The 27,027-nt window shown below is 45.0% G+C and overlaps 1 protein-coding gene across 1 annotated transcript in view; it reads right to left on the bottom strand.

The window, feature by feature from the left end:
- Positions 1-27,027, bottom strand: part of LOC130361023 (uncharacterized) — a 229,556-nt gene that overhangs the window by 38,820 nt on the left and 163,709 nt on the right. The window contains exons 33-35 of the mRNA XM_056563582.1: positions 22,836-22,986; positions 20,833-20,935; positions 18,864-19,047 (exon numbers count right to left, since the gene is read on the bottom strand). Of these exons, the coding sequence (XP_056419557.1) occupies positions 18,864-19,047; positions 20,833-20,935; positions 22,836-22,986 (438 nt within the window). The remainder of the gene's footprint in view (positions 1-18,863; positions 19,048-20,832; positions 20,936-22,835; positions 22,987-27,027) is intronic.

The raw sequence follows: 27,027 nt of genomic DNA, 5'->3' as shown, positions 1-27,027 counted from the left end.
CAGAATCACGTCCAAACGGCTTAGGATATTAACATGAAACTTGGCACACGTTACTTATATGTCAACAAAACTTACTCACCCTCATTTGCCAGGGCCGGGGTTTTTGTTTAAAGTCCCATACAAGTCTATGGGAAATATATGTTTCTGTATAACTTACAAATGGCTGGAGATATTTCGATAATACTTGGTCACATGTTACTTATATGTCCACTTAAAATATAGGATAGTTAATTTAACCCTTAACTACCCCCATTTGTGAGGGTCAGGTTTTTTGTTTAAAGTCCCATGCAAATGAATGGGAAATGTATTGTTACGCCGAGCGCTCCGGGTCCCCGCTCCTCCCCGGAGCGCTCGCAGCATCCTCGCAATTGCAGCGCCCCGGTCAGACCTGCTGACCGGGTGCGCTGCAATATCTCTCTCAGCCGGGATGCGATTCGCGATGCGGGAGGCGCCCGCTCGCGATGCGCATCCCGGCTCCCGTACCTGACTCGTTCCCCGTCTGTCTTGTCCCGGCGCGCGCGGCCCCGCTCCTTAGGGCGCGCGCGCACCGGGTCTCTGCAATTTAAAGGGCCACTGCGCCACTGATTGGCGCAGCAGGCTTAATCAGTGTGTTCACCTGTGCACTCCCTACTTCTACCTCACTTCCCCTGCACTCCCTCGCCGGATCTTGTTGCCATTGTGCCAGTGAAAGCGTTTCCTTGTGTGTTCCTAGCCTGTGTTCCAGACCTCCTGCCGTTGCCCCTGACTACGATCCTTGCTGCCTGCCCTAACCTTCTGCTACGTCCGACCTTGCTCTTGTCTACTCCCATGTACCGCGCCTATCTTCAGCAGTCAGAGAGGTTGAGCCGTTGCTGGTGGATACGACCTGGTTGCTACCGCCGCTGCAAGACCATCCCGCTTTGCGGCGGGCTCTGGTGAATACCAGTAGCAACTTAGAACCGGTCCACCAGCACGGTCCACGCCAATCCCTCTCTGGCACAGAGGATCCACCTCCAGCCAGCCGAATCGTGACATGTATGTTCCCTAAAAAATAATTGAATGTATGTAAGGAGTCTCAGGCCATACATGTGCCCCTAATAAACACTGAACCTCTCGGCAATAGATAATAGGAAAGAACTATTGTCCAATCTGGACAGAGGTGCCTTGTTAAAACATAGCTTTTACTAGAAATGATTAAAAATAGATGAAAAAACAACAAATAATAGTGCACAAAAGTGGTAGAAAACAAAAATTACTATCTGTTATGTAGCAGTAAATACAGCCGTGTGTTCACACAGATGGTATATGATAAATAAATATGCTCCTACTTGTCATCACAGTGGAGTATTGATTTAATAGAGTACACCATACTCCGCTGACTATTCAAAGACAGTGCTCGCTAGTCACAAACACGCTCTACTAAGTCCCTATTCCTAATAAGGATGGAATATGAGGACGGGATATGAGGAGGGGGTATGAGGACAGCATAGGAGGATGGAATATGAGGTCGGGATATGAGGACGGGATATGAGGTCGGAATATGAGGACAGGATATGAGGTCGGAATATGAGGACAGGATATGAGGTCGGGATATGAAGACTGGATATGAAGACAGGATATGAGGTTGGGATATGTGGACGGGATAGGAGGTCGAGATAAGAGGATGGGATAGGAGGACAGGATATGAGGACGGGATATGAGGTTGGGATATGAGGATGGGATATGAGGAAGGGATAGGAGGACGGGATAGGAGGTCGAGATGGGAGGACAGGCGTAATAAAATCAGAAAGAAGACTTGCGGTGGCACTACCTCGGAAGGTGAAGAATTGGAATCAGATGCAGTAGCGGTGTTATCAGCATGCATTTTATTCATACATAAATGGCTAAACGCGAGATAGGAGGATGGGATATGAGGACAGGATATGAGGTTGGGATATGGGGACGGGATATGGGGTCAGGCTATGAGGATGGGCTATGAGGACGGGCTATGAGGACGGGATATGAGGTTGAGATAGGAGGACGGGATAGGAGGTCATGATATGAGGACGGGATATGAGGATATGAGGTCGATATAGTAGGTCGGGATAGAAGGTATGAGGATGGGATATGAGGACGGGATATGAGGTTGAGATATGAGGAACGGGATATGGGGTTGGGATATGACAACAATATATGAAGGATGGGATATGAAGTCAAAAGCTTCCTCCTTTGTTGATTTTCTTCCCCAACAAGGATTAGGAAGGAAAAATCGGGCAACGCCAGGTACTCAGCTAGTTGTCATATAAAGTTAAAGTCTAGATAACATAGTTAGCACTTGTTTGTCCTGAGTGATTGGTGAAGGCTAGGTCCAGAATATAAGTAGGATATAAAGGGCACATGCCCAGAGGCCTTTACAACCATTGGGACTCCCTGTTGGAGGTAGGGAAATCTTATCATGCCATCAAAATGTCCTAATTCTTACAAGAATGTGCAGCCACTTGGCTTATACCTGTGATAAGGGTTTAATGGGCTCTGGGTCCCAAGGCTTTATCAGCCTTAATCTTGCCCTGTTGGAGGCTATCGACATTTGGCCTTCTAACCTCTTTTTTATTATGCCTAATATATTTTCTTTTATTTGTAGTTGTCAAATATTCCTAATTACAACTGGCATGTAAAGGCCTAATAAAAGTCTGATCATGTTAAATTAGAATTTTTTTTTTTCCATAAATGTTAATGTACTTATGGAAGATATGCATCAGGCTCTGTTCCATAGAGTTTTGCACAACTTAACCCAGGATTTGTTTATTGCCATTGTCTGTCTTGCTGTTTGTATATGTGTATATGTATGTATTTATGTCTCTGTTTTTTTTTTTTGTGCTTTCTCGTGATGACACTTAGTTTCTCATTTCACAGAAACACCTGACAGCCTTGATGCCATTGGTATGCAGACAGGAAGGGAAGTTCCTAGTGTTTTGTTCCATACAGATCACATAATTCACTTCCTTGTCTCAAGCCTACTATGTCTTATGATAATATGCAGTTACATTGTGCAGTACAATAGCATTGGGTAACACCTTAAGGACTGAGCCAGAATTTGAAAATTTGGTATGTGTAAACACTTTTGGAAAAGAACTCCATAAAATAGAGGTGCACCGAAATGGAAATTTCAGAACCGAAACAAAGCCGAAATATAAAAAAATTTCCGTCCGAAACCGATACCGTTATCGGTATCATTAGATTAGATTCCCCCACATTAGATTGCCAGCTCCCCCACATTAGGTCGGGAGTTCCCCCACATTAATAGGCAGCTCCACCACATTAATAGGCAGCTCCCCCACAATAGTAGGCAGCTCCCCCACAATAGTAGGCAGCTCCCCCACAATAGTAGGCAGCTCCCCCACAATAGGTCAGCATTTCCCCCACAATAGTAGGCAGCTCCCCCACAATAGTAGGCAGCTCCCCCACAATAAGTCAGCATTTCCCCCACAATAGTAGGCAGCTCCCCCACAATAGTAAGCAGCTCCCCCACAATAGTAGGCAGGTTCCCCACAATAGTAGGCAGCACCCCCACAATAGTAGGCAGCTCCCCCACAATAGGTCAGCATTTCCCCCACAATAGTAGGCAGCTCCCCCACAATAGTAGGCAGCTCCCCCACAATAGGTCAGCATTTCCCCCTCAATAGTAGGCAGCTCCCCCACAATAGGTCAGCATTTCCCCCACAATAGTAGGCAGCTCCCCCACAATAGGTCAGCATTTCCCCCACCATAGTAGGCAGCTCCCACACAATAGTAGGCAGCTCCCCCACAATAGGTCAGCATTTCCCCCACAATAGTAGGCAGCTCCCCCACAATAGTAGGCAGCTCCCCCACAATAGTAGGCAGCTCCCCCACAATAGGTCAGCATTTCCCCCTCAATAGTAGGCAGCTCCCCCACAATAGTAGGCAGCTCCCCCACAATAGTAGGCAGTTCCCCCACAATATTAGGCAGCTCCCCCCAACAATATTAGGCAGCTCCCCCCACATTTGTAGGCAGCTCCCCCCACATTAGGTCAGCAGTTCCCCCACAATAGTAGGCAGGTTCCCCACAATAGTAGGCAGTTCCCCCACAATATTAGGCAGCTCCCCACAACAATATTAGGCAGCTCCCCCCACATTTGTAGGCAGCTCCCCCCCAACAATATTAGGCAGCTCCCCCAACAATATTAGGCAGCTCCCCCCACAATATTAGGCAGCTCCCCCCCACAATATTAGGCAGCTCCCCCCAACAATATTAGGCAGCTCCCCCCAACAATATTAGGCAGCTCCCCCCCCCACAATATTAGGCAGCTCCCCCCACATTTGTAGGCAGCTCTCCCCCAACAATATTAGGTAGCTCCCCCCCACATTTGTAGGTAGCTGCCCCCCAACAATATTAGGCAGCTCCCCCCCACAATATTAGGCAGCTCCCCCCACATTTGTAGGCAGATCCCCCCCAACAATATTAGGCAGCTCCCCTCCACATTTGTAGGCAGCTGCCCCCCCACAATATTAGGCAGCTCCCCCCACAATATTAGGCAGCTCCCCCCAACAATATTAGGCAGCTCCCCCCCAACAATATTAGGCAGCTCCCCCCACATTTGTATGCAGCTCCCCTCACATTAGGTCAGCAGTTCCCCCACAATAGTAGGCAGCTTACCAACACCCCACAGACATACAGCTTCCAGCCATATACAGTGTATGACTGGAGGCTGTATGTCTGTACTGCTGCCCCCACAGTGACCCGGTCACCGCTCCTCCGGCCCGGGGTCACCATCTACTGCTATGGCCTATGGACCATAGCAATAGGTGCTGGGACCGGAGGAGCGGTGACCGGAACACTCAAGAAGATGACGCGCCGCCGGTCACTTACCAGGCTCCGACCAGCGCGCGTTCTCCTTCAACGATCCTGCGGTCCTCCTGCGTCTCTATGGTTGTACGCACGGGACGTCACGACCATAGAGGCGGAGAAGCGAGAGACCGAAGGAGGATCGCAGGAGGATGCCGGGGAATGGTGAGTGACCGGCGGACATCCTTATGTCCCGAAAAGATTTTTCGGGACACAGGGATGTCCGGGATAGGAATACTTCTTTTTATGTGCCCGGGCCGGCTCCCGTGTGTGGCTGCAGGTGGGGGCCGACCAGAGCATATAAAAACTAATGCTGTATACTAAAAACCAGGGGCCCTCCAGCTGTTGTGAAACTACAACTCCCAGCATGCCCGGACAGACTTTGCCGTTCCGGGCATGCTGGGAGTTGTAGTTTCACAACAGCTGGAAGCCCCCTGGTTTTTAGTATACAGTATTAGGTTTTATATGCTCTGGTCGGCCCCCGCCTGCAGCCACACACGGGAGCCGGCCCGGGCACATAAAAAGAAGTATTCCTATCCCGGAGAGCGCGCCCCCCCCAGATGTTGCGCCCGGTGCGGCCGGCCCCCCTGCACCCCCCACGAGTGCCTCTGCCACTGGCAGTGTTTGCAACTTGTGCTGTGGGCGGGCAGGGGAGGTGGGTCATTATCGGCACACTTTTTGTTGTTTCGGCATTTCCCCGAAACAGCTATTTTCGGCTGATATATATCGGCCGCCGATATATCGGTGCATCCCTACCATAAAGGTTTTGTGTATCCTAGATATCCTGACATTGTTTTTGTCACATGTTATGTTTAATTTGGGTGGTAAAAGTAGTCTAATGTGTGTTTTTTTCTTTTTTTTATATAATATCCACAGGCACCATCCAGCCCATATGGGGGCCTATGCGGGTGGTCTTGGTGCCAAAAGCAGCTGGACAGGTTGTTTCACACAGTTTTTGCAACACACAAAGAGGTAACAGGGAACTTGTCATCAGAGTTTACCATAAATGACACATGGCAACATGTTATATATGGTAAAATCTTGTTCCTTACCATTTCCAGGAAATGTTCCTTCCTGGAGTTATGGTGAAGATATGAAGTTAGACCCGAAAGTAGTCCTCTGGGCGGGGGCCATCCTCTTCTAGTTTTTTCTGCTCAAGCCCTAAGCATGGAGCATGGACCATTTCCAAGTTGACAGCAGAGTTGCACAGGAGACACATTCCATACCCCGCTGCTGCTAGGAAAGCTGAACTCTTCCGTTTCCTGTCTGCGGACATGGCAGGTCCCAGTCAGGAGACAGCACCTACGGACACTTTTCAAACCTCCTTGTCACAATTACATGTCATGTTAAATAGTATGCAATATAAAAATGTTGGAGAGGCTCTCGTTAGACTAGCAACCTACAGACCCGAGCTTCCCAAATGGCACCTATACCGACGGTGTCGAAAGTAGGCAAATAGAAAGAAGAAATTGGGGCTCAGGGTCATGAATATTGAACCAAATTATGTTTATTAATGTTTAAAAAATATTAATATATATATATATTAATCAGTGTTATGTGCTGTGACTCACAGGGCCCTTGTGAGTCAGCAGGGATATAAAATAGCTAAATAAGATACAATAAAATAATATGAATATATAATGGCAAAAAAAAGCTAATACTTAATAAGATACAATAAAATTAAATAAAATAATAAAATGTGGCCACAGACTATAATAAGTATATCCTGGATCAAATACTGTGCAGTATATTATGCTTTTACTCTGTTTAAGCTTATCATGCGACTCAGTTCATTAGGCTGATATTATCCAGGTAGGTAACAAGTCTATGACTCCCTGATTTGGGAGTGTAGAATGATGCAAAGTCTCTGTGTGATGTTGGTAATTGTGCTGCAATGTTAGGTAACAGTTGTGCAGGTATGTAGATGGTACCTTGCGATGCGTGTCAATTCCACTCCACGTTCCGGTGTCTCTTGCTACTAAAGAAATGACCTAAGGGGGTCCTGAAACGCTTCCAGTGACCACCACTATCTACTATATTGAGATATAGCACAAGTCTCTAATGTATTTTTCCACCTTAAAGGCATCCTCAGACCTGCCAGTCAACCCATGACAGCGCGCGCTACCTCAAACACGAGGACACCGCCGGGATCCGCTATTACTGCTTTCAGGAGAAGCGCTGCAGTCCACACAACCGGAGCCCATTGCCACCCGCGCTGCAAACTAATGGGACGGACGAGTCTCTAGCAGTGCACTCCCTGCCAGGAGACACCGGAACGTGGACTGGAATTTACACATATTGTAAGGTACCATCCATATACCTGCACAACTGTTACCTAACATTGCAGCACAATATAATAAATATATATATATATATATATATATATATATATATATATATATTATTGTTGTTTTTCTTTCTTTTACATTTTTCAGCTGAAATGGGAAATGGGGAGATGGATTTTTATTATGGGGAGTTTATTTAAAAAAAAAAAAAAAAATATATATATATATATATATATATATATACTTAAGAGAATTTTTTTTTTTTACTTTTTTTTGGACCAATATGACCAATCATTTGATTGCTTATACAGAGCAATGCAATTGGCAATCTGCTAGTAGAGCATGTCTATGATGATGTTGCAGGAAAACCGATCCGAACCCTTAGATCAACAAAGACACAACGTATTACTGTTTAAATACAATCAGCTTTAAAGGGGTACTCCGCTGCTCAGCGTTTGGAAAAAAACAGTTCCGAACACTGGAGCCGGCCCCAAGAGCTTGTAACGTCATAGCCCCGCCCCCTCATGACATCACGCCCCACCCCCTCAATGCAAGTTTATGGGAGGGAGCTATGACATCACGAGCTCCCGGCACCAGCTCCAGCATTTGGAACAGTTTGTTCCAAACACTGAGCAATGGAGTACCCCTTTAACAGATGCATCTAAACAGTTAAATAGCCAGCATTGGAGATCTCTCTGTGTCGGCTCTTGACATTGGCTGTCAAATGTTGGATCTTATGCTTGCCAGAGCTTTTAACAGCTGTTACCAGACTTTACCAGTGCCTTAATTGGTCAGTGATGGTGATCACTAGCTGAATACTATGATGAGAACAGTGTCCTTGTGTCTCTTCATATGATGACAGCTTATTGACACAGCATCTCTATATCCATTTGCAAATCAGACATGCAAGTACATTTACTTGCATCATTGGGTTAAAGGAGAAAATTGGAAAAAAAAATACCTGCAGCATCCACATTTAATAATTCTATTTTAATGTACCAAAGAGCTGTGCTTGATAAGGACCCATCAAAATGTTGATTTTTTTTGTATGAATTTCTGGGCATAACAATTTGAAATTTGAACATGAGTCCTGAACAAGAAATCTTTCTAAGCAATAACTTGGACACAGGGATTGAGTCTGTGTGTACTTTGATAACAGACTTTGGCAAAAAGATTTAAAGGGGTTATCCAGGAATGGAAAAAAATTGATAATTTCTTTCAAAAACAATGTTTGTGGCATTACATCTTGGCTCCATTTTCTTCAATAGAACTGATCTGTAATACCACACACAACCCAAGAACAGATGTGGTACGGTTTTTGGAAGAAATCAGCTCTAAGGTTGGATATCTCCTTCTAAAAGCTAGGAAGCAACTCTAATGAAATGGAAGCCATTTTAGTTGCCACCGGCAGAAACAGAGATCCAGTGCGCGCTGCCGCCAGCCTGTACATGCGGGGGGCAGGGCGGCAAGCGAGGCCAGGGAATCAATGCGCGACACCCCAACGTTTACATCACTTGCTCCCACCTGTCTGATTGACAGACAGGGAGCGAGCGCTTGCTGACTGAATTCGGACTTATGCCCAGCCTGGATTAGTCCGAATTCAGCTGTGATGTCAGCCACTCTGCAGCCGGCCACTAGGAGGGAGGCCCCTTCAAAGATAAAATAAAGTGTTTTAAACAATTTTTTTTTAAATGAACTATATTGGGAAGATGTTTTAATTGATTAGTACTATAACATATTTAAAAAAAAGTTTGATAACAGTGCCCCTGTACGCTATATCTATACACCATGTATTGCACGTTATTCCCTTTCCATCACTAATATATTTTGGAAGTTTTGGAAGATTGTATTTCCTGCATGTTCTTGTGATTTCAGAATTTCTTTATTGACAAAGAGTTGAGTAAAATGTGCATGACAAATATGGGTAAAGGAAGTCTTCTGCTGGACTAGGTTTCACCTGCTTTCTGCAAGTGTCTGGAATAAAGTCACACTTCACAACGCACAACAATAAAAGGCTGAAACTGTGTCTTACAAATGTGTAGTGCTGGTGTGACACCTGAAAACAACTCATAGAAGTGAAGGGCGTTTGCTGAGCAACATATGAGTCTTGCACTTACTACATATTAGATGTTAAAGTTTTTGTCTGCACTACTTTTTTGTTAGTCCTCCCTAAATAAGCATATCCTATTTTTTAAGATTTCCAAACAAAATCTGTGGGGTAACCAAAGAACTAAAGTATTAAATGCTACTGTTATGTCACCACAGTGGATATAAAGTAATGCACGCTGTCTATTTAGAGAAATAATATAATACATCAACATCATGAGTCTTCCAGAGGCAATTCAAGAGTCTCTTTGTAGCCACTTTCTGTTTTCAGCTAAATTATGGACAATACGGAAAATTAGACACCCCCTTCCCCCTCCTTTAAACTCAAAGGGGATTTATCAAAGCTTGCATGCCAATTTTCTGGAGTAAAAAGCCTCAATGTACAACTTTTCCTGTATTTAAAAAAAAAATTGGTAATACATCAGTATTTCCGGTGTAAGCATTCATTAATTTCCTTTCACACTGTAGTTTTTTGATTTGTGGACGTATTTAGACCAATTACAGCTGAAAAAGACAGATTTTTTTTCCTTCCTGCAACGTAATAATAGTCATTATAATATTAATAATATTAGAACTGTGCAGTTTCCACATGCCATGGGCTCAGGAGCTGTGGGAACGATTTGGAAGTATTGCAGTGTCTTATAATAAGAATCCAGTGATCATGTGCTCAAGTCCCCTTCTGGGCCTAAACAAAAAGGTAAAAAAAAGTTTAAAATCAGTTATTCAAAAAGTAAATAAATAAATAAATGAATACAAAAATATCACAGCATTTGCCTCCTTTTTTTCGTTGCATATGATTTAATACTCAAAATTTTGCCAAAGGTATATACTGTCATACTACTGTCATCATGATTTTCATGGTGATGCCAGTAGTATGGCATGTTACCACTGAGGAAATTGATTGGCTGCAGGAGTCACATGTGAGATTCTAGTTAAAGAAGTACTGCAGTTAAGGACAATTTATACCCTATTCTAGGGGATAAGTGTCTGATCACGGAGGGTCTTACTGCTGGGACCCACCGCTATCTCCTGCCCGGCACAAGTACAGCACCCGGGTACAGTGGGGAAAAAAGTAAAGTTCTCCCACTTAAAAAGATGACAGAGGCCTGTAATTATCATCATAGGTATACCTCAACTATGAGAGACATAATGAGAAAACAAAATCCATAAAATCACATTGTCTGATTTTTAAAGAATTTATTTTCAAATTATGGTGGAAAATAAGTATTTGGTCAATAACGAAAGTTCTTCTCAATACTTTGTTATATACCCTTTGTTGGCAATGACAGAGGTCAAACTTTTTCTGAAAGTCTTCACAAGGTTTCCACACACAGTTGCTGGTATTGTGGCCCATTCCTCCATGCAGATCTCCTCTAGAGCAGTGATGTTTTGGGGCTGTCACTGGCATTACGGACTTTCAACTCCCTCCAAAGGTTTTTTATGGGGTTGAGATCTGGAGACTGGCTAGGCCACTCCAGGAACTTGAAATGCTTACTACGAAGCCACTTCGTCGTTGCCCGGGCGGTGTGTTTGGAATCATTGTCATGCTGAAAGACCCATCCAAGTTTCATTTTCAATGCCCTTGCTGATGGAAGGAGGTTTTCACTCAAAATCTCCCCATATATGGCCCCGTTCATTCTTTCCTGTCTACAAATCATTCGTCCTGGTCCCTTAGCAGAAAAACAGCCCCAAAGCATGATGTTTCCACCCCCATGCTTCACAGTAGGTATGGTGTTCTTTGGATGCAACTCAGCATTCTTTCTCCTCCAAACACGACGAGTTGAGTTTTTACCAAAAAATTCTAATTTGGTTTAAGCTGACCATATGACATTCTCCCAATCCACTTCTGGATTATCCTAGTGCTCTCTATCAAACTTCAGACGGGCCCGGACATGTACTGGCTTAAGCAGGGGGACATGTCTGACACGATTTGAGTCCCTGGCGGCGTAGTGTGCTACTGATTGTAGCCTTTGTTACTTTGGTCCCAGCTCTCTGCAGGTCATTCACTGGGTCACCCTGTGTGGTTCTGGGATATTTGCTCACCATTCTTGTGATCATTTTGCACCTGAGATCTTGCGAGGAGCCCCAGATCCCCCAGATCGAGGGAGATTATTAGTGGTCTTTTATGTCTTTCATTTTCTAATAATTGCTCCCACAGTTGATTTCTTCACACCACACTGCTTGCATATTGCAGATTCAGTCTTCGCAGCCTGGTGCAGGTCTACAATTTTGTTTCTGGTGTCTTTAACAGCTCTTTGGTCTTGGCCATAGTGGAGTTTGGAGTGTGACTGTTTGAGGTTGTGGACAGGTGTCTTTTATACTGATAGCAAGTTCAAACAGGTGCCATTAATACAGGTAATGAGTGGAGGACAGAGGAGACTCTTAACCCCTTAAGGACCCAGACAATTTTCAGTCTAGGACCCGGCCATTTTTTGCACATCTGACCACTGTCACTTTAAGCTTTAATAACTCTGGGATGCTTTTACCTTTCATTCTGATTCCGAGATTGTTTTTTCGTGACCTATTCTACTTTATATTAGTGTTATACTTGCATCATTTCTTGGTGAAAAATTCCAAAATTTTATGAAAGCTCTCTGCTTATAAGGAAAATGGATATTCCAAATAAATTATATATTGATTCACATATACAATATGTCTACTTTATGTTGGCATCATAAAGTTGAAATGTTTTTACTTTTGGAAGACATCAGAGGGCTTCAAAGTATAGAAGCAATTTTCCAATTTTCCAAACTTTTCAGGGACCAGTTCAGTTTTGAAGTGGATTTTAAGTGAACCTCTAGTGAGTGAACTAGAGGGATCAGAAGGGAAGGAGCGACAGTGGGATTTTGGAGAGTGAGTTTTTCTGAAATGTTTTTTGGGGGGCATTTCGCATTTAGGAAGCCCCCAAGGTGGCCAGGACAGCAAAATTAAAACACATCCCAAAAACTACACCCCTCAAGGAACGTAACAAGGGGTACAGTGAGCCTAAACACCCCACAGGTGTTGGACGACTTTTCGTTAAAGTTGGATGTGCAAATGATTTATTTATTTTTTTCACTAAAATGATAGTTTGCCCCCAAATTTTAAATTTTTGCAAGGGGTAATAGGAGAAAATGCCCCCCAAAATTTGTAACCCATTCTCTTCTGAGAGTGGAAACACCCCATATGTGGTCGTCGAGTTCACTGCGGGCGCACTACAATGCTCAGAAGAGAAGGATTCACATTTGGCTTTTGCAAAGCAAATGTTGCTGAAATGGTTTTTGGGGGGCATGTCCCATTTAGGAAGCCCCTATAGTGCCAGGACAGAGGGAAGAAAACACATGGCATACTATTTTGGAAATTACAACCCTTAAGGAATGTAACAAGGGGTACAGTGAGCCTTAACACCCCACAGGTGTTTGATGACTTTTCGTTAAAGTTGGATGTGTAAATGATTTTTATTTTTTTTCACGAAAATGCTGGTTTTCCCCCATATTTTACATTTTTACAAGGGGTAATAGGAGAAAATGCCCCAAAAAGATTGTAACCCCTTCCCTTCTGAGTATGGAAATACCCTATGTGTGGACGTCAAGTGCACTGCGGGCGCACTACAATGCTCAGAAGAGAAGGAGTCAAATTAGCAAATTTAGCTGAAATGGGGGGGGGGCATATCGCATTTAGGAAGCCCCTATGGTGCCAGAACAGCAAAAAAACAATACTATTTTGGAAACAACAACCCTCAAGGAACGTAACAAGGGGTACAGTCAGCCTTAACACCCCACAGGTGTTTGATGACTTTGGATGTGTAAATGATTTTTTTTGTTCACTAAAATGCAGTTTTTTCCCCAAATTTAATAGGAGAAATGCACCCCAAAATGTGTAACCCCATATTTTCTGAGTATGGAAAATACCCCATGTGTGGACGTTAAATCGCAACTGTCATGAAATTTTTGTGTGATAATAGCCTTTGTACTGTGAGCCGGTGTTGTGTACAGTAATTATTTAACCTTATATTTGCAGGCTTTCGTGATGCTAAAAAGTGCTTTTAATCAAAGCTACTGACGGTCGGATAGGCGTGGTGCGAGGTACGCGATGCCCGCCGCCGCCACGCCCACCCACATGCCCACTTTGTATCTAAGTGCTGGGACCGCTGTGTGATTGACACACAGATCCCAGCGCATGCGCCCTTCAACTAATGTAACATGCGCGCTGCTGCGTGTCATCCAGCGAGCGCTCGCTCCTGTGCTCTCTGCACCTAGCCCTGCGCAGGAGCACTGAGGAGGACGGTGGCGGCAGGAGCGAGCGCTCGCTGGATGACACGCAGCAGCGCGCACGTTACATTAGTTGAAGGGCGCATGCGCTGGGACCTGTGTGTCAATCACACAGCGATCCCAGCACTTAGATACAAAGTGGGCGTGTGGGTGGGCGTGGCGGCGGCGGGGAATCACCTACGTCGCACCACGCCTATGCGACCGTCAGTGGCTTTTATTAAAAGCACTTTTTAGCGTCACAAAAGCCTGCAAATATGAGGTAAAATAATTGCTGTACACAACACCTGCACACAGTACAAAGGCTGTGTGCAGGTTATTACACTAAAATTTCATGACAGTTGTACTTTAAGTGGACTGCAGGCACACTACAATGCTCAGAAGGGGAGTCACATTTGCTAATTTTTCTAAAATGGGGGGCATGTCACATTTAGGAAGCCCCTATGATGCCAGAACAGCAAAAAAAAAAAAACACATGGCATACTATTTTGAAAACTACACCCCTCAAGGCATGTAAAAAGGGGTACAGTGAGCCTTAACACCCCACAGGGTGTGGGATGTGAAAAGGAAAAATTTTATTTTTTTACACTAAAATGGTGGGGTTACCCCAATTTTTTCATTTTCACAAGTGGTAACAGGAGAAAATGTCACATGAAATTTGTAAGTACATTTCTTTGGAGTAAGGACATACTTCATGTCTGGACGTTAGCAGCTCTGCGGGTGCACACCGTTCTCTGAGGAGCAGGAGCGCAGTCAGGGGCCTTGAGCTTCTGCATAGCTGCCTATGGAGCCAGAACAGTGGGACCCCCCCTCAAGGGGCATTACATGGGGTACACTAAATAAATAAAGTGGGGTACAGTGGGACGGGAAATCATACAAAAAGGTTTTGTTCCCAGAATGATGACTCAGAGCATAGCCAAAACTAAAAAATATGCCCACCCTAAACCCTATGCTCTGAATCATCATTCTGGGAATGTAATGTGTGTGTGTGGCCGTCCCTAACCGGTTGCCGCTCAGGTGGAGAGAGAATGCTGCACATTTGATGCAACAAAAAAAGTCCCCGATGATAGTGACCTATGACCCTTTTCTTTTTAAATACCCCAGAGGTCATATCAGTTTTTTTTTTTTTTTTCTTTATATAAAAGAGTTTTTTTGGGCAATTTAGTGTTTTTATTGGGTTAAAACTTGTAATGTACTCTGGACTTAGTATATTGGGGTCGAATTATGGAAAATTAAAATGAAGAAAATGTTGTACTCCATGGAAGTGTGATACTCCCTGAAGCAATCCTCAATGCAGAGGCCGGATGATCAGGGCAAGTGCCACACTGAGTGGTGGTGTCCTGCCGTATCCCCCTCTTGTAACACACTCTGCATCTTTTCTGGGTTTGTCCCTTCTTTCCAGTGTGGGGGACTTCATGTGGAAAGTGTTGGCCTGGGACGATCCTGGCACCTATAACTTCAGTTCCTTGGGTAGTCCGGCCTGCTCTTTCCCGGTCGCCAAAGATCAGGACCTTTAAGACTTCTTCTTGGAACTGAAGGTATGTCCTTGTGATGCCAGCACTCTGGTACATTCTGTACAAAAGAGTTGTACATGGCAACCTGTACCATGTAGACCGCAACTTTTTTGTACCATTTCCGTGTTTTCCACATGGCCATGTATGGCTTGAAGACTTGATCAGAGAGATCAACTCCCCACCAGATACCGATTGTAGTCCAGAATACAATCAGGCTTGAGGACTGTTGTTGTGGTACCTCGCACAGGGACAGGTGAGCTGCTGTTACCATGAATTTTGGTCAGCATAAGGACATCCCTCTTATCCTTATACTTTACCAGCAACAGGTTTTCATGGGTAAGGGCACAGGACTCACCCTTGGGAATAGGTGTCTTGATCAAATTTAGAGGGAGGCCTCTTCGGTTCTTCCGCACGGTCCCACATGCGGACGTGGATCTGGCGGCAAGGGATCTGAACAGAGGGATGCTGGTATAAAAGTTGTTAACGTACACGTGGTAACCCTCATCCAGCAATGGGTGCACAAGGTCCCAAACGATTTTCCCGCTAACACCAAGAGTGGGGGAACATTCTGGGGGTTCAATATGGGAATCTCGTCCCTCATATACTCTAAACTTGTAAGTGTACTTGGAGGTACTCTCACAAAGTTTGTAGAGCTTCAACTCCCCCCCAGATCCAATTGTAGTCCAGAATACAATCAGGCTTGAGGACTGTTGTTGTGGTTCCTCGCACAGGGACAGGTGAGCTGCCGTTACCATGAATTTTGGTCAGCATAAGGACATCCCTCTTATCCTTATACTTGACCAGCAACAGGTTTTCATGGGTAAGGGCACAGGACTCACCCTTGGGAATAGGTGTCTTGATCAAATTTAGAGGGAGGCCTCTTCGGTTCTTCCGCACGGTCCCACATGCGGACGTGGATCTGGCGGCAAGGGATGTGAACAGAGGGATGCTGGTATAAAAGTTGTTAACGTACACGTGGTAACCCTCATCCAGCAATGGGTGCACAAGGTCCCAAACGATTTTCCCGCTAACACCAAGAGTGGGGGAACATTCTGGGGGTTCAATATGGGAATCTCGTCCCTCATATACTCTAAACTTGTAAGTGTACTTGGAGGTACTCTCACAAAGTTTGTAGAGCTTCAACTCCCCCCCAGATCCGATTGTAGTCCAGAATACAATCAGGCTTGAGGACTGTTGTTGTGGTTCCTCGCACAGGGACAGGTGAGCTGCCGTTACCATGAATTTTGGTCAGCATAAGGACATCCCTCTTATCCTTATACTTGACCAGCAACAGGTTTTCATGGGTAAGGGCACAGGACTCACCCGTGGGAATAGGTGCCTTGATCAAATTTAGAGGGAGGCCTCTCCGGTTCTTCCGCACGGTCCCACATGCGGACGTGGATCTGGCGGCAAGGGATGTGAACAGAGGGATGCTGGTATAAAAGTTGTCCACTTACACGTGGTAACCCTCATCCAGCAATGGGTGCACAAGGTCCCAAACGATTTTCCCACTAACACCAAGAGTGGGGGAACATTCTGGGGGTTCAATATGGGAATCTCGTCCCTCATATACTCTAAACTTGTAAGTGTACTTGGAGGCACTCTCACAAAGTTTGTAGAGCTTCACGCCATACTGCGCCCGCTTCGAGGGAATATACTGGTGGAAGATGAGTATCCCCTTAAAACTGATAAGAGACTCATCAACCGAGAGCTCCCTGAGCAGTACGTAGGCCTCCAAAAATTTTGTGTGGACATGCCGCATTATCTGCATAATGAAGGCATTTCCAAATTGCCTCGAACCGCTTCCGTGTCATGACCATACTGTAAAGCAGGGTCTGGTATAGGATGTCCCCACTCCAGTACTGTCTGACACAGGGCTTTTTGACCAGGCCCATATGCAGCACAAGACCCCAAAATGTCTTCATTTCTGCTGCATCAATGGCGTACCATTCATTGGGCCTGGCCAAAAAAGAATCAGGGTGGTGAACTGCTGAGCGTACAGATTCGTCTGCTCCACCATGTGATTAACAAAGCTGAAAAAATAACTGAAAAAGTCAATTTCAGTGAACACGGCCGTGTCAATCCGGATTCCGGAGTCGCCAACAAACTCCGGAATCCGTGCTTTATAACCCTCTGGGGGTCTCCAGATAGGTTCACCGGAAGGGGGCTCCAGTACACTTGTCTGGGGGGTCGGACTCCTAGTACGAGCGGCATGGATGCTCGTACTAGTGTCAGCCACTGGGTCACTATCATGGGGGGTACGTGGCCTCGCCTGGCGGTGTCTTCGCCGTCTTCTGGGGGGCTCATCATCAGTACTAGATGATGAGGAGGATGAGGAAGAACACAGGAATGTAGGATATTCCTCATCCTCAATGACAGAATCAGAGTCGGAGGCAAGAAAAGCGTATGCCTCCTCCACCGAAAATGCCCGGCGAGCCATCGCATTTTTTCTACGGTGGCGGGGGATGGAGGCTGTACAGTGGTGGGGGGGCAAATGCAGCACCCTGAACCCCTAATAGGGTCTGAGTCACGCTTAAAAAATTGTGGGGGACCCTTGGGGACCAATTTGGGGGCCAGGGGGAGGAAATGTTTCTTTACTTTTTTTTTACTTTTGACTCCTACCTTTCCCTTTTCTGTATTCTGTTCCTGCTCTAAGGGGATCTTCTTCTGTGAGGGGGCTCCAATCTCGCAGAGGGGAGGTCAACGGCTCCTTCTTGCAGCTCTGACCGCTGACCGAACTCAGTGAGCCGGCAGAGCTGTGAGAAGAGCTGGTTAACCCCTGCCCTGCCGGCTGCTATTGGCTGGACGAAATCGCCACCTCCCCATAGATACATGGCGGGGGGGGGGGGGTCTCAGGACCCCCCTGGGCATTTGCACAGGATGCCTGCTGAATGATTTCAGCAGGCATCCCGATCCAATCCACGCCCGGCGCGCGGCGGGGACCGGAATTCCCACGGACGTACCGGTACGTCATGGGTCCTTAAGACCCAGGGTGTCATGACGTAGCGGTACGTCATAGGTCCAGTAGGGATTAAAGAAGTTTCAGGTCTATGAGAGACAGAAATCTTGCTTGTTTGTAGGTGACCAAATACTTATTTTCCACCATAATTTGCAAATAAATTCTTTAAAACTCAGACAATGTGATTTTATGGATTTTTTTCTCATTATGTCTCTCATAGTTGATGTATACCTATGATGAAAAATACAGGCCTCTCTCATCTTGTTAAGTGGGAGAACTTGCACAATTGGTGGCTGAAATAAATACTTTTTTGCCCCACTGTATCTCCGGCCACTGTATCTCCGGCCGGAGCACCATGCAGGTGTCCCAGCGGTCAGAAACCTTATTAACATGATAAGCATATGATGAACTTAATGGCTGCTTCTGAGATGCCTAAAATGTGGCAAGATATGTCTAGTATATTATCCATAGTGCTCATGTACACTGGCATTGAAGCTATGTTTAACCCATTTTTATTCTTTTACATTTATTTGTATGGTGGTGGAGGTAAGGGCTAATGTCCCTTCATGGAAGCCATATTATGACAAAGTAGTCAAAGTAGGCCTGTATAATCTCTTTGCATTTGGAGAACAATGAAATAAACAGAAAGAATAGATTTTGAAAAAAAAAATGACAGGGCCCTTATCCATTGTTAAAAAGGTATGGTTGTACTGAGTTTGTATATGTACATCATATGTATTCATAAAAGACATCTTCTAAAACACAAGTAACACGTGCTTTAATATTGAATATTAAGTTTCTTTTATCATCACAAAATAAGTCATGAACTTAAATGAATAAATACTGTATATGAGCAAATTTTCAACAAAAAGTTTAGAGTTTGGTACTTTAAAAATGGCAATATAACAAAATGGCAATATAATAATGTACTACAATATGTAAGAAATAAGAATGATAGAGAGGACCAGCAGGTAGAACGCTGGTTTTGTAGAAGCGCTGGTCTGAGGTGGTGCTGGCACGTTTGATCTGCACTGAGTGCAGTTGAATCCACAAAATTCACAGTATGAGATCTTTTTCATTGTCAGAGAATTATATGTCCTTGTTGCTGTGTTTCCTAATGTGAGAGAAAAGAACACTTTTTCAAACCAAAGAAAATGTATTAATATTGCATTAAGCAGTATGATTTTGAAACCTTTTTATATTGTGTAATCCACTGTGACACACATTTTTTATTCCTCTTCTGAGATCCTTACGTAAGAGTTGTCCAGGATTAGAAAAACATTGCTGCTTTCCTCCAAAAGACAGTGGAAAAGCTGTCCACAGGTTGTGCACAGTATTACAAAATGGCTCTATTCACTTTAATGGAACTGAGCTGTACAACAACACACAAACTAAGGACAAGCATGGCACTGTTTCTGGAAGAAAGCAGCAATGCATTTCCTAATCATGGAAAACCCCTTTAACTCTTCTGCTAGAGCCCCTGCGACTGCTTTTACATCCATTTTTTTATAGGGAATTTAATAAGCGCATCGCTGATCCACTTCAAGACAAAACTTAGGTCCCTGTTCTCAGGGCCAGCCCTATCATGGGAGCCAGTGGGACCATTGGTCCCAGGCGGCACTTTTCAGGGATGACACTTTGCTGCCCCTTTTTTTTGTGCCTCCTAGGTTCATGGTAGGGCCGACCCTGCCGCTGCGCTGTCGCTACTCATTATTCTAAAGCATCCGTGGCACATAAAAGCGCCGCAGGCACTTTAAAAAGTGAGTCTGCGGTCGGCTGAACGGGTCTGACGAGGGACGTCGCACAAGTGATGTCCCTCCGCAGACCCGCACAAGAGGACGTCAGTGACGTCACTCGTCAGGCCGCCGCCGGAGAGGAGAAGCACTGCACAGGCCAGGTAAGTGTGTCTATGTGTGTGTGTGTCTCTGTGTGTGTGTGTCTATGTATGTGTGTCTGTGTGTGTCAGGAGGGGACTATGCTACATAATGTGGGGAAACTGCTACCTAATGTGGGGAATCTATGCTACCTAATGTGGGAAAACTATGCTACCTAATGTGGGGAAACTATGCTACCTAATGTGGGGAATCTATGCTACCTAATGTGGGAAATTATACTACCTTATGTGGGGAAACTATGCTACCTAATATGGGAAACTGCAACCTAATGTGGGGAAACTATGCTACCTAATGTTGGGAAACTATGCTACCTAATGTGGGGAAACTATGCAACCTAATGTGGGGAAACTATGCTACCTAATGTGGGGACAATGCTACTTAATGTGGGGAAACTATGCTACCTAATGTGGGGGAACTTCTGCCTACCTAATGCTGGAGATTAATGTGAGTTGCAGTGCAATTTTATGGCTCAGTACTTTTTTTTTTGGGGGGGGGGGGGGGCAGCATTTCACTCTTGGACCCAGGCAGCACAATGGCTCTGCCTGTTTTCAAGATCATTGGGGATCCTAGGAGTCGTACCCTCCACCGTTCCTTCCTCTTTAACCTCAAGTCCTAATGAGGTGGAGCCTGTGCCACAAGAGCATTCTACTATTTTAGCAGAGCTCTCACATGGGCACAGGCTCTCAAGTCATTAGGACATGACATTCAAGATTTATGTATATTCAACAGATGGAATAAGGGAGCACAGGGGAAGGTGGCAAGGATTCTCAGAAAGCCGGCTCCCATATCCATTGAGCAAAAGACCAGATATGCTTACTAACAACAGGGGTTATAACTCTGTAACCGGACCACTGATTTATGTGTTACATTATTTTACTCAGGTTCACCTGCACTATACCACTATAGTGTTTAATGTGGGTGAACCAGCAGTTTCCTTTAAAGGAAGCTTGAAACATCAATTTACCATTGTATGACAAAATAAATGTAACTAGACATGTACTTACTTGGATTATAATATTCATAAATAGTAACTACAGCATCCTGTGAACCTGCAACAATCGCATACCGAACCATTGGTACAGATATACAAATCTTCTCAGTAGAAACCTAAGAGAAATAAATGTAATATTTAAATCACTTGTTCAGAGTCTTCATACTATACAATATCTAAATTGTATGCATGTATGTTCACTGCTAATCTTGTATGCAGTAAATCCACACAGCATTTATATGGCCTCATATATAAGATTAGTGCTGTGAATCATCTATCAGTGGGGCATAGCTCTTTACCCTGTAGCAGGACAATTTTCACACTTGTGAAAAACATAAATAAAACCTGAATTATATAAAAAAAAAAAATGAATCATATTTGGCCCATTTCACACTATAAAGTTGCTCCGTTAAAAGACCCGTTATAAACGGATGTTAAATGGCCGTTGCAAAATCCCATTAAAGTCTATGGGATTTTTTGATTATCCGTGATGACCTGTTATAGCTCGTCATGAATAACATACGTTATTTGTGACGGAAGAAAAAACAGCACATGCACTAATTTTTCTTCCGTCACAACAAACGGGTAAATAAACGACTCTGTTCCATGATGGGGGTTGTAGTACAGGGGCTGAGGGATTGATCACACCGGGTCTCACTTCTAAAACCTGATGCGATTAGAAGTTATTAAACAGGGGAGCGGGCGGCATGCTCCACTCCCCTGCGATGTACGATGTATTTTACTTTCATTTTTAAATTCCCCGCCGGGAGCCCTGAATGGTTGGTACGGATCAGCCATTCAGGGCTCCCGGCTGGGTTTTTAAACTTCAGTGTTCCTTACTGTATAATCACATTCCTCCTTAAGTATATTCCTTTTTATTCCCCCCATGTGTATATGTATGATTCCCCCCCCCCCCCCCCCCTGCCTGCTACCTGGTCTTCTAGCGCTGTCACAGCGCACAGCAGGAACATTCCATTCCCTTCCCTGCTGCTCATCTCTGTATCTGACAGAGGAGCAGCGGAGAATGGAGGGACATGTCCCCCCTGTGTGCTGTTATAGCGCTCCATTCCCTGCCACCGTACCTGACCTGTACCCCCAATGCGCTGCCTCATTCATATATTCCCCACAGCTGCCCCATATGTCCCCGCTGCTGCCCTGCTCCAAGCGCAGCCAGAGCGCACAGTGGGGACATGTCTTTTTATTCCCCACTGCTAATCTCCGTTGGGTACGGAGATGAGCAGTGGGGAATAAAATGACATGTCTCTGCTGTGTGCTCTGATTGCGCTTGGAGCAGGGCAGCAGCGGGGACATGTCGGCCTAACAGGCTGTGATCTCTCTTCGCCTGATCTCTCTTTGCGTATTTGCTGTTTTTTGGATCTTGCTGAAGGGGTGTGACCCGTAAGAAAGGGGTGTGGATTTAGGTGAGGGGGGGGCTGGCCGCCCCCTTCTGAAAAATTTATGGCAGTTTCAACTGGCAAACAAGTGTAAACGGCTGTTGAAATCTCTGCTAGCTTTAAGCATTTCAGTATGGGTGCACAGGCTTGCTGAAATCTTCACTATCTCTAGCATCTGCCTTTACATAATACAGTGCGCTGGCAGGGGAACCTATGCTGAGGATTTATTAATGCCCTAATATGTGCACTGACGGATGCTTTTCCATAGTATTGGAATACATTATTACATATTAAAAATGGCTGCTTTTTATACATATTTTATGGCTTTTTTGTTTTGATTTTACAGTGTGTGAACATAGCCTATAAGAAGCACTTCGGACTGTTTTGTAGCTTGCCTTTTTTATTTTCGCTAATGCAGACCAGTGTTTTACCTAGTAAAGAATAGCATTGCCTTTGTGTTACTTTTTCTCCTTGCTCCAAGATCAGTCCTTTTTACTGACAATTCAGTAGACAATTAAAATTAAGCATTATTATATTGTAGAAATCAGACACCTGTAAATTATTTTTACCATTGAAATTAAATAGTTTGCTAACACACAGTACTTTACTTTTAATAACTTACCGAATCCAAGTACACGTAAACTTTATCTTCTTTTGGTTCCACCAGCTTGACAATGTCAGTTGTGGGAATACCTATAGGGCTTAATTCAAAACCACTAAGGAGTCCTATATCTAGAATTACCATTCCAGTCTTATTGTTTGTCCCTTTGTAGCTGAAACCAAAAAAGAACAGTGGTCTTAGAGGCCTTTTCTGTAACATGTATTGTTAGAGAGAGAGGATATAATAGCAGAATATATAGATATACAATATAAATCCCATTATTATTAGTATTACCAGTAATAAAAAGGGTTATATCCCTTTAAGGACGCCACCTATTTTACATAAATGACTAAGCCCAACTATTCAAATCTGGCCTGTGTCTCTTCAAGTGGTAATACCCCTGACATGCTATTACTTAGCGACGTGATTCTGAGAATGATTTTTCGTGACATATTGTACTTTATATTAGTGGTAAATCTTTATTGATTCATGCAGCATTTTTTGAGAAAAATAAAAAATATTATGAAAAATCTAAAAATGTATGGCATTGTTTATTATTATAAATTTTTTATGGCATTCACTGTATGCTAAAAATTATGTAATTTTTATTCCGTAAGTCGGTACGATTATGCCGATACCCAATTTATATAGCTTTATGTTCTTTTTCCTTTTCCCAACAAAAATCCTTTTCTCGTTTTTAGTATTGTCATGTTCTGACGGCTATAACTTTTTTATTTTTTGGCCAATGCCATTGTGTAGGGTTTATTTTTTGCACGTTTTAGACCAAAATTTGTGATTCATGCCACCTCTTGATCTTTTTTTTTTCCACATTTTAGTTAGTTTGGTTTTCTTTTTAACGGCGTTCACCGTGCTGGATAAATACCATTATTGTTTTATTGTACAAATCATTACAGACGTGTAAATACCTATTATGTATAGGTTTGGTACCATATTTGTGTGGTTTTGGACTGGACCTACGCTTCTTGACACCCGTGCAATAGTCTGGAGCTTCTTGATGCCTCTATGCATAGCCCAGTGTAGGGACGATAAACCAGTTGGGGGCATCCTTAAAACTGAGGTTCTTCAGCAGCAGATATGTGTATTGTAAGGAATAAGGTACACTGTAACGCCGAGCGCTCTGGGTCCCGCCTCCATCCCGGAGCGCTCACGGCGTGTGCCCTCCTGCAGCGCCCCGGTCTGTCCCTTGGCGGCACAAGTCCACCCGCGGGCCGCATCCCGTCTTACTTACGTCCCTCTGCCTGCTGTGTCCTCCCGGCACGCGTGACCCCACTCTCTAGGGCGCGCGCCGGCTCTCTTAAATTTAAAGGGCCAGTGAACCATTAATTGGTGCCTGGCCCAATCACTGTAAAACATTATAAAACCTCACTTCCCCTTCCTGTCCTTGCCGGATCTTGTTGCCTAGTGCCTTTTGAAAGCGTTTCTTGAGTGTCCACTGCCTTGTTCCCAGAACCTTTGCTGTTGCCCCTGACTATGAACCTTGCCGCCTGCCCTGACCTTCTGCTACATCTGACCTTGTCTTGCCTTGTCCTTTTGTACCGCACCATCTCGGCTGCCAGAGGGGTTGAGTCGCTACCGGGTGGAGCAACCTGGGGGTTACCGCCGGAACAAGTCCATTCTGCTTTGCAGCGGGCTCTGGTGAATACCAGTAACCCCTTAGACCCTGTTCCCCTGGTACGGCCCACGCCATCACCTCTCTGGCACAGAGAATCCACCTACAGTGTCCTCACTTTCCACCAGCCCAGATCCTGACAGTAGATTCTGATGAGGTGCCGCTACCAAGCCTTGGAGACCTCACCACCGTTGTGGCTCCACAGTCTCAACAGGTAGCCCAACAAGGACATCAGTTGACCCAACTGACTGCAATGGTTCAGCAACTTCTGCCTCTACAGCAGCAGCCGTCTTCCCCGCCAGCTCCTGCACCTCCTCAACTGCAAGCTGCCGCTTCCAGTACCAGAGTCCGTCTTTCTCTTCCTGACAAGTTTGACGGGGACTCTAAGTTGTGCCGTGGCTTCCTGTCCCAGTGTTCTCTGCACTTGGAGCTGTTGGCTGACCAATTTCCAACTGAACGGTCAAAGGTGGCATTCGTGGTCAGCTTACTTTCTGGAAAGGCCTTGTCTTGGGCCACTACGCTTTGAGACCGCAACGATCCAGTCACCACTTCTGTCCAGACCTTCTTCTCAGAAGTACGCTCTGTCTTTGAGGAACCAGCCCGGGTTTCTTCAGCCGAGACGGCTTTGTTGAATCTTGTTCAAGGAAACTCTACAGTGCGCGATTACGCCATTCAGTTTCGGACTCTTGCCTTAGAATTAGAGTGGAATAATGAGGCTCTCTGCGTGACCTTCAAGAAAGGTTTATCCAGCCACATCAAGGATGTTCTGGCCGCATGAGAGATACCCTCAGCCCTGTTTGAACGTAATAATTTGGCCACCCGCATTGATATGCGTTTTTCAGAAAAGCGACAGGAGCTACACCAAGAAAAGGATCTTGTTCACACCAGGCGGCTTCCCTGCCTAACACCTCTCTTTCAGCATTCGCTGCAACCTGTTACTGTGCCTTCCGCCAATGAAGCTATGCAAGAGGATCGGTCTTGCCTGACCCAACTTGAGAGGACTCGCCGTAGGAATGAGAACCTTTGCCTGTACTGTGCAAGCTCCGAGCATTTCCTAAAGGACTGTCCTCTGCGTCTTCCGCATCTGGGAAGACGCACGCACCTAGTAAACGTGGGAGAGGCGTTACTGGGTGCGGATTCATCCTCTCCACGTCTGACGATTCATGTAAGGATTTCTTTGCCTGCTTAAACTGCCTTTTCTACTGTGCCCTTTCTGGACTCTGGTTCAACAGGAAATATCATGGAGGCCTCATTAGTCAACAGATTCAACATGCCTGTGACCCGTCTCATCAAGCCCCTCTTCATTTCCTCCGTGAGCGGACAGAATCTGGACTGTACCGTGCGCTATCGCACAGAGCCTTTGCGCATGAACATTGGTGTCCTCCATCATGAGGACATTGAATTTTTTGTGCTTCCCAACTGTACCTCAGAAGTTCTACTTGGGTTGCCTTGGCTCCAGCGCCACTCACCCACCCTTGATTGGTCTTCTGGGGACATTAAGAGTTGGGGTCCTACCTGTCACAAGCGATGCCTTAAGACTTCACCCACCAGTCAAGTAACCATTGCTTCGCCTCTGCCAGGCCCGCCTAAGGCCTACCAGGACTTTTCTGACGTTTTTGTAAAAAGCAAGCAGAGGTCTTACCACCACACAGACCCTTTGACTGCCCTATTGACTTGCTTCCTGGTACTTCTCCGCCTCATGGCAGGATTTATCCACTCTCTGCTCCAGAGACCCAAGCCATGTCCGAGTATGTTCAAGAAAATCTAAAAAAAAGGATTTATCAGAAAATCTTCTTCTCCTGCTGGAGCAGGGTTCTTCTTCGTTGCTAAGAAAGATGGATCCCTACGTCCGTGCATCGATTACCGCGGTTTAAATAAAATTGCAGTTAAGAACCGTTATCCACTCCCTCTTATCTCTGAACTGTTTGACCGTCTGCGGGGAGCAACATTTTTTACCAAACTTGATCTAAGAGGGGCTTATAATTTTATCCGTATACGTGAAGGAGACGAGTGGAAGACTGCATTCAACACCCGTGACGGACATTTTGAGTATCTTGTCATGCCTTTCGGCCTTTGCAACGCCCCTTCAGTTTTCCAGGACTTTGTCAATTAAATTTTTCGTGATATGCTGTATACCTGTGTAATAGTCTATCTGGATGACATTCTTATTTTTTCTTCCAACTCTGAGGAACATCGCTTCCATGTCGTCAGGTGTTACAGCGCCTACGCAAAAATCATCTTTATGCTAAGATTGAAAAATGTCTCTTTGAACGCAGCAGTCTACCTTTCCTGGGATACATTGGGTCCAGTCAAGGCCTTCAAAATGACCCTGACAAGCTTTCTGCGGTTCTGGATTGGCCATGCCCCTCTGGACTGCGAGCTATCCAAGGTTTCTTCGGGTTCGCTAACTACTATCGTCAATTTATTCCCACTTCTCCACCATCGTTGCACCTATTGTAGCATTGACCAAGAAAGACGTGAACCCGAGGTCCTGGCCACCAATGGCGGAGGAGGCCTTTAACCTTCTCAAGGCTGCCTTCGCTTCTGCACCTGTTCTGTCCAGGCCTGACCCCTCGAAGCCTT

Source organism: Hyla sarda, chromosome 3 (genome assembly GCF_029499605.1).
Source record: "Hyla sarda isolate aHylSar1 chromosome 3, aHylSar1.hap1, whole genome shotgun sequence".
NCBI lineage: Eukaryota > Metazoa > Chordata > Amphibia > Anura > Hylidae > Hyla > Hyla sarda.
The sequence above is the reverse complement of the archived record's forward strand: the minus strand, read 5'-3'. Positions and strand labels throughout refer to the sequence as shown.